Raw genomic sequence first — 16,980 nt, forward strand, 5'->3', positions numbered from 1 at the left:
ACGACTCGTGCGTGAAAACTGCACGATATCCCTGCATTTAGACCGAATGGTTATCGCTCAAAAGATTCTTTTGAGCGATAATCGTTGTGTCTAAACAGGCCTTTAGCTGAGGCTCACAGCTCGGCCAGTATTTGCACATATGAATTGTGACTTTTTAAAAAAGTTGCATTTTGCTTCTCACAACCCCTGGGGGAAGTAAAAGCGGTGTTATTTTTTAGTCATTGTGAAGGTTAATGCAAGTTGTGTATTGTTGTAATAGATTTATGAAACTGGCCATGTGTGGTTATAAACTAAGTGCAACATGTTGATAAAGTATTCCAGCTTTCATTGGCTAAATTGCATCTCTTTTGATACATGTGAAGTGTTATGTTTATTAGTAATTTAAATATTCTGGATATACTTAAAAGTATATGCCCAATTGTAGCAGGCAGCACCTGTTGACATAATAGGCCACATGCTAGACAGGAAAAAGCTCTCCTATCTGCAGAGGTGCTTTTTCTGCAACATAAACAAGGCAATGTTTTGTCATTAAAAGGTTGAACTCAATGGAAATAGTGTCTGCATTAGGGCCCTTTTACATGCAACAATTATCGCTCAAAAGCTGTCCAAATGGTCACATATGAGTGATAATCGTTACATGTAAACGCGGGCATCGTGCAGTTTTCGTTTGAACGATGGATTTTACTTCACATAAAATCCATCATTCAGCCACTGAAAGACTGAGCAAATACATTTCATTTGAATGTATTTCCCTCATCTTTCAAAGGACTGCAGGATGTTCTCCCAGAGGCATGTTTACACATGCTAGGAGAGAACAATGGCGGTCCTTTTACATGAAAATGAAGATTATGAAGCGTTAATAGCCATTAACACGTTATGCAAATACATTGCTAAATCTTTCAGTCGTTTGAAAGATTATCTTTGTGTGCAAAAGGCCCCTTACAAATCTGGACCACTGCAACATATACAATGCTATCTGCCTCCTGCGCCATACACACCGATAGCGGCCACAAGGACAGCTGATCGGTCAGGATCCGGAGTATTGGGCAGTCACTGATCAAATAAATGAATGTGTGTGTATATATATATATATATATATATAATATAGAGAGAGATAGATAAATAGATATAAAATAAGTTATGGCTCAGTTCAGGGTCTCTCTTTTTGAAGGAGAGAAATTGAAGTCAAACTGAAAAGACTGATGTTTTTTCCCCATTGATTTCAACGGAGTTTCTTTAAAAAAAAAAACGGAAAAACTCTGCTGACTGCACTATTTTTCCGTCCAAAAAAAGAAACCTGACGGAATGGAAGCAGGTGGAAGCCTTTCCATTTGCTTTCCGTTTCTTTGAAACCCCATTGAATTCAATGGGGAAAAACTGATCTGTTTTCAGTTTGAAGAAACCCTGACCTGAGCTATGAGCTCCAAGCTGAAAACAGCCTTACAATATTTTTTGTAGGACAATCCCTTTAATTGGTACTTACCATTAAATTTTTCTCAGAAATGCCCTAACTGGCCTAATATTACAATTCACATAGGTTATTCAGTAACTAGTTCTGTCATTAACACTATCTCTGTACATGAAGCCATTCAAACTTTTAGGGCTTCGTCAGACGAGTGTGGTTTACATGCTGCTAAGCAACGTGTAAACAACGCTGCTGACATGCAGGGAATTCTGCATGTGAATGGGCTGCCCCTAGCTCCGTGGAGCAGCCCGTTCACACGTCCGTGGTGCGGGCAGCCTGCTTCCATGGCTCTCATAGGAGCCTATGTTAAGCACCCTGGACAGCGCATACCATGGAGCCGACAGACGAATCGGCAATCGCTGTCCATTATTTCTTCTAAAAAGGGTCTGTGTGAGCTCTTCCTTTTGGTTGCTATAGAAGCGTGGTTTACATGCTGCTGTATCAGCGTGTAAAACATGCTTGTCTAAGCAAGCCCTTAATGTGTAGTTCAAGGAACTTTTTCTGTGTGTATTACTCACTTTGCACATAGGCATGAACAATCACCATCTGACCAGGAATTTCGCTGCTCAGATCTATGTGGCATTTATCCTTGTTTGGCTGGTATCCTGGTTTTAGAGCTGTGCAGATATGCTTCAATATTTCCTTTGTATCCTTGTCATTGGCATCCGCTCCCTAGAAATACATAAAAGGTGTTAGAACTTCTAGCAATCCTATACATTTGATACTTGTACGTTTTTACTATGGGACCTGACAGCAACTGCCACTACACATCCCCTACTATTAGATCTAGCATGGGAATTTTTTTTTTATTGTGTGCTTAACTAGTGAGATTTCTGAATTACTGGCTGCTGAGTTACAAATATAATAGTAAAAAACAATTAAAATGACAATCAAAGTAAATGAAGATCAAGAGGTCCCTGACGAGAAAACCTTCATTCTGTGCAGATCAAGAAAAATCCCTAAAATTAAAAAAAACAAAACTATTGTTTGTTCTGCCTAAGCCAATTAGGCACAAAGCTGGAAAATAAATAAATCTTTCACGTACAACCCAAGGAAATGTAATTCTTAAATGAACCAGCAGATGGCAGTATAAGAATGCGCAAGTACAAAACAAATTATTTGGACAAAATAGGATTAAATGAATAATTCCGACAACTATGAATTTAACTCAAACATTTGGGTGACTTAGCTTTTTCATCTGTGTTTTGAAAAAAAATCATAACTTTTATTTCTTCTTTTGAAATAGCTGGATTTTTAGTGGGACAAGTTCTATTTTTTAATGGTACAATCTAACCTACCATCGTACCATTAAATGCACTGTGAAGCTTTTGGAAAAATTGTGTTGGATGGAGGAGAAAAAGCACAAATTGCACTTTTATTTTGAGGGGGGGGGGGGGTAGTTTCCATAGCAGTTACTGCGGTAAAAATGACAAGCTTTAGGCCTCATGTCCACGGGGAAATTAAGAATTAAAATCCGGAGCGTTTTTCCTGCACGCAGATCCGCGCCCCATAGGGATGCATTAGACACCCACAGGTAGTTAAATACCTGCGAATGTCATTTTTCCCTGAAGGTGCGGGTCCCGCGTGCAGGAAAAAATCCGGACATGCTCCATTTAGGTGCGGGTCTCTCGCGGGGATGGCTCCCACAGGCTTCTATTGAAGCCTATGGAAGCCGTCCGGATCCGCGGGAGACCTGCGCCTGAATTAAACTCACCTGCTCCGGGCGATGCAGATCTTCCTTCCTTTGCGGCAGGATCTTCTTTCTTCGCGGCCGGATCTTCTTTCTTCCGCCCGGCGGATGTGCCCGGCGCATGCACGCAGCCGGCATGCCAGGCACATCTGCCGGGCCGAAGAAAGAAGATCCGGCCGCGAAGAAGGGAAGACCTGCACGGTCCGCAGCAGGTGAGTTTATTCTTATTTAATGCATCATGTCCGCGGGGCAGGAGGGAGCCGCTACAGATTCTCCATGGAGAATCCGTAGCGGGCCTGATTTTCCCCGTGGACATGAGGCCTTATTCTACAGCTCGGTACAATTATGGTGATACTAAATTTATGTAATTGTTAGATTTTACTATTTTTGCTTTAAAAAACTGCTTTGTACTGCCATATTCTGAGATCAATAGCTGTTCTCTTTTCCCATTGACAGAGCTGTGCGAGGGCTTACTTTTTGTAAAGCCAATTATAGTTCCTGTTGCCACCACTTTATGATGCATATCACTTTTTGATCACTTTTCTTATCTCTTTTATGGATGCTGCACTACTACTTTTGCTAAATGTTTTTATTGCTCATTGTTCTTTTTTACATAATGGGGAAATAAGGTTTTCTTAACTTAATACTTTTTAACTATTTTTGAAAAAAATATATGAAAGGTTTTTTTTTAGGTTTGTGTTTGTTAGAGAGGTCTGTGGCTTGTGACCATCATCCCTTTTTAAGTAACTGATCACAAAGGACTAAAAACACAGTTAATGCATGCAGCAATCAATTTCCTAAATAGAGAAAGTTGTAAAACGCATGTAATAAATCTATTCAGTAGATATAACCTAAAGGCCAACCAGGCAGCACAGCTGGAAGAGGTGGTGTCACCTATATTTTTTACTACCCTGTTTCCCTGAAAATAAGACATACCCTGAAAATAAGACATAGCATGATTTTCCAGAATTTTTGAGGATGCAAAATGATTTTTCAGGCTTTTTGAGGATGCTTGAAATATATGCCCTACTCCAAAATTAAGCCCTGCTAACAGTTAATTTAAAAAAGTCAATTTAAATAGTGTCCAGGCAGCTATACATGTAAAAAAGTTAAACCTTTTAAAACAAAAATTAATATAAGACACTGCCTTATTATCAGGAAAACACGGTAATTAAAACTAGATGCTAATACATATGTTTTATTCTATTTTTATTTCTTGATGGTAGATTTTCTTACTCTATTTTCTGCACGGGGGCGGTTGTCTTGGCTGCACAGCTGTTAACAGCATTCAGAGATGTATTTTACTGCAGCTACATGGACAATCGTAACCTGTAATCTGCAGATGAGTAAAGGCCCTTTTCCATGGCACAACTATTGTGAAAACCGCTCTTTAGATTGAGTCGTTTGCACAATAATTCTGCAATGTAAATGCATGCAGTGAAAGAATGAACAGGGATAAAGCCCTGATCGGATCTTTCATGCAGACCCAAAAATCATCGTTGGTCTGCTGCTGCATCGGGTTGTCTAAATTAGCAGACATTCAGCAATGAACGACTGCCTATTTACTGTGAATGGAGGCGGGAGGACCAGAATGATCTCTGTCCCTCTCCGCCTCCATTCATTGAGTTATGATTGCTCCTGTCTGAAGGCACAGAAGCAATCATCACTGGGACGGCTGTTGGGTGCTTCGGCATAAAACTTTGATTTATACAATGGAAGGAAGCAAGCAAATTGAGAAAGTGAGCACATGACAGGTTTCAAACACATCACTTATCTATCTTTTTCTGTGGCTTTTTTTACATATTTCAATTTGTTCTAAATACTGTAGCCAGATATTACTTTACAATATATTACTATAGACTAGAGATGAGCGAACCTTCTCGGCCACGCCCATTTTTCGCCCGAGCGCCGCGATTTTCGACTACTTCCGTACTCGGGCGAAAAGATTCGGGGGGCGCCGTGGGTGAGTGGGGGGTTGCAGCGGGGAGTGGGGGGGGGAGAGGGAGAGGGCTACCCCCTGTTCCCCGCTGCTACCCCCCGCTCCGCCACGCCGCCCCCCGAATCTTTTCACCCGAGTGCGGAAGTACTCGAAAATCGCGGTGCTCGATCGAGTAATTACTCGAAACGAGTAGGTTCGCTCATCTCTACTATAGACTTTAAAGTCCACATACACAGCATTTTGTTTTTTTTGATCAATGGCATTTTTATCAAAATGCAGCATTCTCTAGGTATGGCATTTGTTCTGGCATCGTTTTCCACAGACTCCTATAAAAGACTTCCAAAACTTCATAGAAAACATATATACAAAATATAAAACCTCCAAAAATGCTTGTAAAACAACTTTTAAACTCAGGGCCTGAGCTTGCTCCATACATGGTGGCTATGCTATACAGCGGACACCCACCTGCAATGGCTAGGATCAGAGCCCTGCCAGAGAAAGGGTTTAATAGTATAATGCTTATAGCACAAGACACTGCAGTGTATTATACATGTGATCACATGGAAAATTCTCCAAATGGGACTGAAAAAAAAACATGCAGCCGAAAAAGAGTGCAATAAAATTGTACAAAATATTTTTTTAAATGAAAATATTAAAGGTTAAAAAATCATTTTACAACCGATTACATAAAAACACAAAAGAATTTATTTATTTTTTTTAATTGCCAGAATTGCTTTTTTTTTTAGTCACCTCACCTCCACCCCAAAAAAAAATGGAATAAAGTGTGACTAACGTACAGCAAATGAAAAAGAAACATTTTATTGAAGGTTTTCTATGTTGTTAGGGTATGTTCACAGGGGCTTTTAATAATCGGCTCCATGTCAAATTTTTCAGACATGGATCTGACAGTTCAATCTGCAGCGGAGCTGCAAGGCTGAGCCTTGGGGAGGACTAGATGCTGTTTCTGCACAGATCTCAAACTGAAACTACGCCAAACATTGACATAGCTACAGTACATTCATTTTATTCTGCAAGACAAATTTTAAAACCTGGGTGTGAAAACATCCGCACCGCATACAACTACGGCACAGATTTGCATAGCATTCAATGGAAAGCTAAAGTGGGGCGGACTTCACAGCGCATTTGGGCACAAATTTCTTTGCTGTAAATGAGGCTTAATGCTTCTCATTCCTTTTGAATCCATTTCTGACTTTAGATTGAAAGTCTGCACGAAAAACTACCATAAAAACTGACTTTTTATTTTTTTTTAAAAATCTGTGTGAAAAAAACCCAAAGACTACATAACTTTGGTAATACCATAATCATGACAAGCAGAAAAAAGTTAAGCCATTTTTAAAGATGTCCCTAAGTCTCTCCCGAAATCTATTACTGCTGAAGTAGCAGGACCAAAATGTTAGTTTTCAATTAAGAATTAGAATTGACCCCTCAATTACAGTAGCTTCATTTTAACCCTTTCCAATCCAATTTGTATCCGGGTTTTCCTAGGGGGCTTACTCTTTCTGCCATTATACAACGGCGCTATCTGGTGGCTAAAGCCAGTACTGCATGAGGTGACATGCAGTAAGAGAACCCCGACAGACGTCTTCCAACCTCGGAGCTATACAGCCTTAAATCATGATGTCTTCACAGGTCAGACAATGGATTGGAAAGGGTTACCATAACCTTTTTGTTCTCATATTAGTAGAGTGATTTTCTCTATTACAGACAGTGTGAATGACGGGGTTATCTCCAGCAGAACATGTTGAGATCATCCTTATGTCAGGTGAACGAAGCACATGTGTCAACGCAGTAGATTTCAATCCACACCATCCAACCAGACCTCCTATGGCCCACAGTGCAGTTACCAAACTTCTTTCCAAATTCTGAGAAAGAGGTTCTGTCGTAGATAAACTAAAATCTGCTGAATAAGGCCAGAACAGAGATTGCTGATGCTTCATCAATAACAACAGTTTTTGATCATCCAGATTTTAGTGAATTACCTTTTTATTTAACTAGTCCTTCTTTGTAGAAGGAAACTTTTTTTTTAAATTACACAATTGGCATTGTTGCATCAATAATGATGAGTACAATAAGAGGAATGTAGTGGGCATTGTATTTAAAAATAAAAAATATTTAGCCTCCCAAGAAAAAAAAATTCCACAAAAAACATGCTCTCACACAGTTCTGTGGTTGGAGGTTAAAAAAAATGTATTGCGTCATTTAACCCCTTGAGTGGCACGCCCGGAAATTTTCTGGGACGAGCTCCACTGCTCATAGCGACCCGGGCTATGTATCACTATGGGAGCTGCAGAGCACAATGCCACAAGCTGTGGCAGTGTGCTCTGCCTGCACAGACCCACACAGAGCAGTGCAAGGGCTTTGAAAAACCAGCAGAAGATATTGCCGATATGCCGGCAATCTCCTGCTTTGTTTACAGGTTGCCATAGAGACCATCGGCTTGTCAGAAGCAAGCCGATGGTCTCTGTGGCAGGGAGAGCTAGTGCTTGGCTGTCAGAGGACAGCTAGGTACCAGCTCTTACAGCAGAGATCAGAGAAAACCTCCGATCTCTGCTGTGTTAACCCCTTACATGCTGCAGTCTATGTGACTGCAGCATATAAAGGGCTGTCACTGCAGCATGTAAAGGGCTGTCACCATCGGACCCCCGGAATGTGATCAGGGGTCCTGATGGGTCCCTGTGGAAGTCCCCTAAAGGGACAAAAAAATAAATAAATTAAAAAAATTTAAAAAAGTAGAAAAATTATAAAAAAAGTAATAAAAACACTTGTCTCCCTTTTACTTTGTAAAAAATCAAAAATACAATCACACGTGGTATCCATGCGTCGTAATGACCCAGAGAAGGAAGTTAGTACATTATTTAACCCCTTAATGACATGGCCCCTTTTTTTCTTTTTTTCCCCATTTCTTTTTTTCCTCCCCCCTGTTTAAAAAATCACAACTTGTCCCGCAAAAAAACAAGCCCTCATATGGCCATGTCAATGGAAAAATGAAAAAGTTATGGCTCTTGAGACGCAACTGCAAAATTAGTTAAAATTCAATGATTGGACCATTTTAAAAAACCTGCCCTGGTGGGCACGACAGGGTGGTAGGAAACCCGCCACTCAAGGGGTTAAGGCAGTGACGCCAACAATAATTTTCATAAATAAAGTGTTTTTATTGTGCAAAAGTAGAAAAATACCAATTATGCTGATATTTTATTTAAAGGGGTTGTCCCGCGGCAGCAAGTGGGTCTATACACTTCTGTATGGCCATAATAATGCACTTTGTAATGTACATTGTGCATTAATTATGAGCCATACAGAAGTTATAAAAAGTTTTTTACTTACCTGCTCCGTTGCTGGCGTCCTCGTTCCCATGGAGCCGACTAATTTTCGCCCTCCGATGGCCAAATTAGCCGCGCTTGCGCAGTCCGGGTCTTCTGCTGTTCTCTATGGGGCTCCGTGTAGCTCCGCCCCGTCACGTGCCGATTCCAGCCAATCAGGAGGCTGGAATCGGCAATGGACCGCACAGAAGGGCTGCGGTCCACGGAGGTAGAGGATCCCGGCGGCCATCTTCACCGGTAAGTATAGAAGTCACCGGAGCGCCGGGATTCAGGTAAGCGCTGTGCTGTTCTTTTTTTCAGTCCCTGCATCGGGGTTGTCTCGCGCCGAACGGGGGGGGGGGGGGGGGTTTGAAAAAAAAAAAAACCCGTTTCGGCGCGGGACAACCCCTTTAACTTTTTCAACTTTTATTATGTTTAAGTTTTTATATGTAAACATATGTTATCAAACTTTACCCTTTTTTTGTTAAATAACACTATTCGTACAACATACTGTAATACTTCTGTATTGTTCTTTCAACCAGAAAGACTTACCACTTCACTAGACCCTGGGCTCCCCTCGCAAACCATTAGTGCCTCGCAGGATGACGGCATATGGGGCGAAGGAGGGAGTTTAGCATTGGCTACAGCATTTTAGAGTCTAAACAGTCACAATTGAAGTAGTTCCTATTGCAGGCATTGCGGCTAGGTGTCAGTTGTTTACACAGGCTTGGCTCCTGAGCCCTCTTCATATCCCCTGCACAATTGCATGACATAGATGCACCTTATGTGATCATTCAGGGGTTAATGTATATAGAATAGGAACTCAATTTAGACCTCGCATAAAAATAATGGGCCACATGGGCCACATGGGCCATAGAAAGATTAACGCCTTAGTGACGAAGCCTGTTTACGCCTTAGTGACGGAGCCAAATTTTGGAAATCTGACATGCGTCATTCAACGTAGCATAACTCCGAAATGGCTTTACATATCCAAGTGATTCTGACATTGTTTTTTCGCCCACGTTGTACTTCATTTTGGTTGTAAAAAGAGGCTGATATAATTTGTGTATATTTATTAAAAGCGCCAAAATTGGGAAAATTTTGAAAAAATTGTCATTTTTTCACATTTTCAACTGTAATAGCTCAAATATGTTCAAACATACTGTACAAATTTTTGATAAGATATATATTTCCATCTGTTTACTTTATTCTGAATGCACATTTGAAAAACTTTCGTTTTTTAACCATTTAGATGACGTACAAATTTAATATTACTTTTCAGCATTTTGAGGAACACTTTATTTTCCTTCACCAAGCCAAGTTTGTAAAGGCTCATGAGTGTCAGAATAATAGATACCCCCCCAAATGACCCCATTTTAAAAACTACACCCCTTAATGTATCCACTGAGGGGTGTCATGAGTATTTTGACCGCACTGTTTTTTTTCAGGAATTAATTCAATTTAGAGGAGAAAAAATAAAATTTCATATTTTTGCAAATATGTCATTTTAAAGACATATTTTTTTCCTATAGTGCCCATGAAAATGAGGATTTACACCCCACAATGGATACCCCCGTTTCTCTCGCGTTCAGAAACATACCCATTGTGGCCCTAATCTTATGTCTGGATGCACAACTGGGCCTAAAATGAAAGGAGTAGTCGGCGTTTTAGGCCCCATAGCACTTTTGTAGAGCTCTTGAGCGGCCAAAACAAAAGAGAACCCCCACAAGTGACCCCATTTTGAAGACTAGACCCCTTAACGAATTTATCTAGGGGTGTACTGCCCATTTTGACCCCACAGTTTTTGAATGAATTCAAGCAAAGCAAAGGGAAAAAAATGTGATTTTCGTTTTTTTGGCAATTCAATCATTTTAAAAACTGCTTTTTTTGTACAGCACACACATGAATGAAGACTTGCACCCCAAAATGGATACCCCTGTTTGTCCTGTGTTCAGAGACATACCCATTGTGGCCCTAATCTTTTGTCTGGATGCACAACAGGGCCCAAAATGTAAGGAGTAGTCGGTGGCTTTCAGAACTGAACTTTAGGTGATTTAGGCCCCATTGCCCACTTGTAGAGCACTTGAGCGGCCAAAACGACAGAGAACCCCAACAAATGATCCCATTTTGAAAACTAGGCCCCTTAACGAATTTATCTAGGGGTGTACTGTGTATTTTTACCCTACAATTTTTGAATAAATCTAAGCAAAGCAGTAGGAAAAATTACAATTTTCATTTTTTTGGCAGTTGTATCAATTTAAAAACTGTTTTTTTTGTACAGCACACATAGGAATGAAGACTTTCACCCCAAAATGGATACCCCTGTTTGTCCCGTGTTCAGAAACATACCCCTTGTGGCCCTAATCTACTTAAAGGACACATGGCTAGGCCTATAATGGAAGGAGCACCCGTTGGATTTCAGGGTACAACAGAATAAATTCCAGGCCCCATTGCCCACTAATAGAGCCATAGAGCGTCTAAAACGATAAAGAACCCCCACAAATGACCCCATTTTAAAAACTAGACCCCTTAACGAATTCATCTAGGGGTGTACTGCGTATTTTGACCCCACAGTATTTGAATGAATCTAAGCAAAGCAGAAGAAAAAAATGACGATTTTCATTTTTTTGGCAATTTTGTCAATTTAAAAACAGGTTTTTTTGTACAGTGTACATAGGAATGAAGACGTTTACCCCAAAATGGATGCCCCCGTTTGTCCCGTGTTCAAAAACATTCCCGTTGTGGCCCTAATCTACTTTAAGGACACATGGTTAGGCCTATAATGGAGGGAACACCCGTTGGATTGCAGGGCACAACTGAATACATTTCAGGCCCCATTGCCCACTTGTACGGAATAAAAATTGACACCTTAAAAAAAATCCTCCCACCCCCACACACACTCCGCGCCCTTTTCGGCGTTCCCCAAATCTAAAATAAAAGTAATAATGTTAACTGTGTAGTATTTCCGAAGATGGGTAATTACGGAGGCTGGTTGGATGGGTACATGGGGCAATAAAACCGTGTATCCCCCCTCCTCTCATGCTTTTTGGGGGTATTTAGTGACCTCAGTAGCGGGTATGGAGTGTAAAGTGGCACTCTGTGAGTCTCCGTAAGCTTGCTGAGATGCGGCGGTCTCACACAGAAGACGCTCAACAAGCTGTTCCTGGAACTGCAGGAAGGCGAGCGTTCCCGGGGCTTCTTGTAAAATACGTATTACAGGTAGCGGTCTGAATAACGCCGGGCTTACACGGCCGTAGGTGGAATCCGCTTGCGGAGGCCCGCAGCGGATCCCAGCTGTGAGCCGGTCATGACCCTGCGTTACGGCCATGTAATGTACTGCGCATAACTGCCTACTCACACAGGCGGTCATTCGCAGTACTTTTTTTTGGTTTGTATTTCCCGCACCGTCGCTTAGCGATGATGCGGGTACCCGCAGCCCGTATACAACTTAGTTGCATATGGGCAGCGGGTATATCCGTGACCATGGAGCACAATGGGCTCTATGTTGCGGATATCCGCGGTAAAATAGAACCTGCTGCGTTCTCTTTTCTGCGAGTGGATTACACAATTCCGACCCGCTAATGTGAGCGGAATTGTGTAATCCAATACGATTAATCGGCGTATTACCGCGGATCAGACAATCCGTAATTCCTATCCGGTCATGTGAGACCGGCCAAAGGTAGATCACTACCTTTTTATCACGTGACGGGGACCACTCAACGAGGCCTCCTGTCACTGCTCCAGGCTCTCGGCGACCGTTGGTTGCTAGGAGCAAGGAGATTTTAAATTTCCTGGGCTCCCCGCCTCCTGCGCATTTGTCCGGTGTGTTTTGCCGGCGGTCGCATGCGCAGAATCTGGGAAAGTTCACGGAGGAAGATCACGTCGGGATGCAAATACGGAGGCTTCCGGTAAAAAGTTTCATCTCCTCTCAGCAATCGCATCGGTGAGGGGAGATGAACCTTCACCTTTTTTTACTTTTACGTGATCGCCATTATCCATTGGATAACGGCGAACACGTGATCAGGAACCGCTCACTGCGGCCCTCTGTGAAATCTCCAGGCTCTTGGCTAAGTTTTGTAGCCAGGAGCAGGGAGATTTTAAATTACCCTGGCAATCCACAGCTTTTGCGCATGCGTCTGCCATTTTGGCGACGGGCGCGTGTGCAGAAGCTGGGGTAAGGTCCGCGGATAAATCCGCGGGCCTTAGGTACGTCATTTCATCCTCCCTCACGGATATGATCCGTGAGGGGTGATGAGACGTAAGATTTTTGTACTTTTTTAAAACTTTTTTTTTTTACTTTTTACACTTTTTTTTAAAAAACTTTTTTACAGTTTTTTTTTTTTTACTTTAAATGATCACTGTTATCCATTGGATAACAGTGATCATCTCTGCAGTGACATCCCTCTGCTCCTGGCTACACATGGGATTTTAAATTTCCTGGGGCTCGAGTCCCTCTGTGCATGCGCAGACGGGGACTTCGGTTCCAGGACATCGGGGATGACCGAGGTGAGTATTTTCACCTCCCCTCATGGATCCGATCCATAAGGGGAACTGAAACTGACACTTTTTTAAAAAACTTTTTCGTGATCGCCGCTATCCAATGGATACACCTCCTGGTTCCCGGCTACCTTCAGGAGCCGGGAGCCAGGAGATTTTAAATTTGCCGGGGGCTCCCAGGCTTCTGCGCACGCGCGTGAAGTCATCGTCTGGCGCGCATGCGGAGAAGACCGGCGGCGGGTCCGGGAGGACCAGATCTTCGGGGGGCAGCGCGGAGAAGGCGGGTGAGTATTTTCAGCTGCCCTGATGGATCCGATCCATCAGGGCAGCTGAATCTTTACATTTTTACACTGTTTTATTTACTGTATTGCGATCAGCGCTCTCCTTTGGATAGCGCCGATCGCAATGCTGGGGGTGACTGCCCGCATCCTGGGATGACAGCTCCATGCTGTCGGCTACCTGCGGGCACCGACAGCATGGAGCTGTCACGTCCTCAGGCAAGTGGGCATTAATCCTAAGAGGACGCATAAAACTACGTCCTCTAGAATTAAAGCCCACTTACTGAGGACGTAGTTTCTCGATGGGGCCGTCACTAAGGGGTTAAATTCTATGAAGTTTGATATATGAAAATCAAAATGATGACATGTTCTGCTGCATATTTAGTTATGTATGTATTTTATTCCTGGGATTACACTGGGACTTTATTATACTGAAATAAGGCTCTGCTCATCTTACCCCTACCTTTTCTGTATACACCAGGAAATTTCGCAATGTATTTATCGTCTGACCAATGCCAGGGGAGTGTACCTTTGGCATCTGTCATGCAGGTATACATTGGTATACCTATTTTGTTTTGCTGTATACTATATCACTGTAGACTACTCTATTCTATATAATGACACCCCACCAACAATGTATGTTACAAAGCATAGATTTAAAAAAAACAAAACATGGGAACCTATAGGCAATAAATCGGTGTTATACGCTGGAAAACCTCCCAACATATACCTCCAAAAGAAACATGAGGGGGAGAATTTACTAAGACTGTCATTTCCAATCTCATGTCATTTCCTGTCTATAATTTTGCACTATGTGTCTAAAGAAAGGTGAATTTTCTCTCCTCTGTGTGCCAACACAGAAATTTATGCCAGCTAGGACCTGGTATAAATGTCTGGTATAATTTATGCCAGTTTTTGAAGTAAATTATACATCTATTAATCAGGGCGACCATGCCCCCTCCCAAAAACCCTGCCCACTTTTCACAAGGGTAGCACAGAGGCCAGAAAAGTCGCAAGATTTTTGCACAGTGGGCCTTGTGACAAATTTTTGTGACTTTTATACGCCAGTATTCTGGCCTAAAGCCATCATAAATGCCTCATGCTGTGAACAGAGCCCAACCAGTGTAATAAGTTAATAACTAGAAAATGATTTCATAGAAATAATGTAATGACTTTAATAGAAAAGATAAGTGGAACACAGAATTTAGTGATTTCTTTCAGTTTCAGTGCAGTACTTACACAAATTCTTGAGGGTTTTATTTTAATCTTCACCAAAGATTCTCCATGTTCTGCTTTGCAATTAACCTAGAAGAAAAAAAAGAAAAACATGCTTGAAATTGCTGCATTGAAAACAATTTTCCACCACGTAGCTGTAAAGACTTGCACCTAAAATGACTGTACATAGGAATCCATGCTAGCAAAAGACCTGGTAAATATTTTATGATGAGAATACAAAAATCTCTGAAGCCTTCGCAGTTCCTGTCATCCATGAGGAATTCCACCTATCCATTGACTTTTATGGGGTGGAAATAGACTGCAACCTCTCTGGGCATCGCTTTGTGATGAACAGGAAATTATCGATTTAGGCCAGTTTCAGACGAGCGTATTTCGCTACATCCGTAACACGGATCTGTAACATCGGTCAGACGAGTGTTGTTTACGCGCTGCTAAACGAGTAAACCACGCTGCTATCTTTTCTGAAAAGATTGCGTGACCGGGCTGCTTCTAGCTCTGTGAAGCAGCCCGGTCGCACGATCCGTGGTGCGGGCTTTCACGGCTCCTATAGGAGCCTATGGAAAGCACGCTGCACCTCAGTGCTGACAAGCCAGTTTGTACTCGCTGTCCTTTCTTTGTTAGAAGCGCATATTTTGCGCTTCTAATAAGAGTCCATGTGAGCGCGACCATAGGAACGTATTGGTTCCTATAGCAGTGCTGTTTTCTCGCTGGTGTAGCAGCGAGGAAACAACACTCGTCTGACCGAGCCCTTACAGCCGTCATTACAGAATATCATCAGTTTTTGATCTGTATTGTTTTTATTTTTTATTATTACTTGGCAAATAATGATCTGTATCTGCCTAACAGAAAATAACAGCAATACAGAGGCAGAAATGCCAAAAAATAAGTCATACTACATAAAAAAAACTGGCTGTAAAAAACACAGTCATAGATACATTAGCTCTGTGTTATGGTCCTTAAAGCACGGCCCCATTATGGATCTAAAATATGCTTGCTTGAAAGACGTCTTAATGGATAAAACAGTTTCAGCAGATAAAGTTTATTCTTTGTATAATGCAGAGTTATACACTTTCAAAAGATTTTTGTATCATTTCTTCATGGTTTTAGCTTTATATAACTCAGCAGGGGCCTTTCTTGTTTTGTTTCAGTAGATACAAATCGGTCCTGGTCATGTGACGGCCAGACAGGTACAGGATTGCTAATAATTAGTTATCACAGCTGTCTCTTGTAACAAGCTGTACATGTGTGTCCATCATGATACTGTCAATTGAGAAAAAATAAATAGTGTGATTCTGTGTGCTGCTTATCGAAAGTAGAATTGAAGAAGCGGGAGGCAAGTTATCAGCATGTCCTTCTGCCAGACGTCTGCCCTCTGAAATGCTGTCCCTTTTCTTCTTTCTACAGTGTTACATCACATAACTGATAAACTGAATTAGTTGGAATAACAGAAACATGGCTTGATGAAAAGTGCGATTGGGAGGTGAACTTACAGGGTTACAATCTCTTCAGAAGAGACCTTGGAAACCAGAAAGGGGGAGGGGTATGTCTGTACATTAAATCCTACTTAATGCCGAGGCTACAGGAGGATATAGGGGCAGGAGATGAACACGCTGAATCTCTGTGGGTAGAAATACAGGGAGAAAAAAAAAATAACAAAATACTGATAGGGGTTTTCTATAGGCCACCAAAAGCAACATAAGAAACTAAAACCTTACTATTAAGGCAGATGGAAGAGGTGTCGAACTGCAACGAAGAACTTATTATAGGGAAATTTGATTATCCAGATATAATATGGGATAACGATACCTGCAAATCTCATAGGGGTGATAAGTTCTGGGGAACAATTAAAGATAACTACTTTACCCAACTTGTGCGGGAGCCAACTAGAGGGAGGGCCACTGTGGACTTAGATTAACTAACAAACCGGACCGAATAATGGGGGTGCAGGGTGAGGGGCACTTGGGGAACAGTGACCACAATATAATTAATTTCCAGCTTTCATTCAATAAGAAACCTTATCAGGGAGCGACAAATAAACTAAACTTTAGTAAAGCTAAATTTGATCAGCTCAGAACTACTATCGGTAACATTAATTGGGACAACATCCTCAAAAATATCAGTACAGACAACAAATGGGAAAAGTTTAAAAACATCCTAATTACTTCATGTGAGCAGTTCATACCCTTTAAAAATAAAAGAACTACAAGTAGAAGGAAATGAATGTGGCTCGACAGGATTGTAAGGGGGGCAATAAATGAAAAAAAGAAAGTGTTTAACTACTAAAACAAGAAGGCAGCGAAGAAGCGCTAAAATCATACAGGGAAAAAACTAAATATGTAAAGAAAAGATCAAATTTGCTAAGGAGGAGGCAGAAAGACTGATCGCCAAAGGGAGGAAAAACAACCCTAAACTATTCTTCAATGATATTAACAGTAAAAGGATTTGCACTGAGAGCACTGGGCCTTTAACAATTAATACAGAAGAAATCATAAAAGACTATGGGGGGGGGGGGGACGGCAAACCTATTAAATAGTTTCTTTTCAAGTGTATTCACG

At 41.6% G+C, this 16,980-nt stretch overlaps 1 protein-coding gene across 1 annotated transcript in view; it reads right to left on the reverse strand.

The window, feature by feature from the left end:
• The window catches only part of PODXL (podocalyxin like), a 93,709-nt gene that overhangs the window by 19,716 nt on the left and 57,013 nt on the right, over positions 1-16,980 (reverse strand). Inside the window, exons 4-5 of the mRNA XM_066592132.1 lie at positions 14,429-14,494; positions 1,984-2,137 (exon numbers count right to left, since the gene is read on the reverse strand). Coding sequence (XP_066448229.1) covers positions 1,984-2,137; positions 14,429-14,494 — 220 coding nt within the window. The remainder of the gene's footprint in view (positions 1-1,983; positions 2,138-14,428; positions 14,495-16,980) is intronic.

The sequence above is a fragment of the Eleutherodactylus coqui genome, chromosome 2, assembly GCF_035609145.1.
Source record: "Eleutherodactylus coqui strain aEleCoq1 chromosome 2, aEleCoq1.hap1, whole genome shotgun sequence".
NCBI classification, from domain to species: domain Eukaryota; kingdom Metazoa; phylum Chordata; class Amphibia; order Anura; family Eleutherodactylidae; genus Eleutherodactylus; species Eleutherodactylus coqui.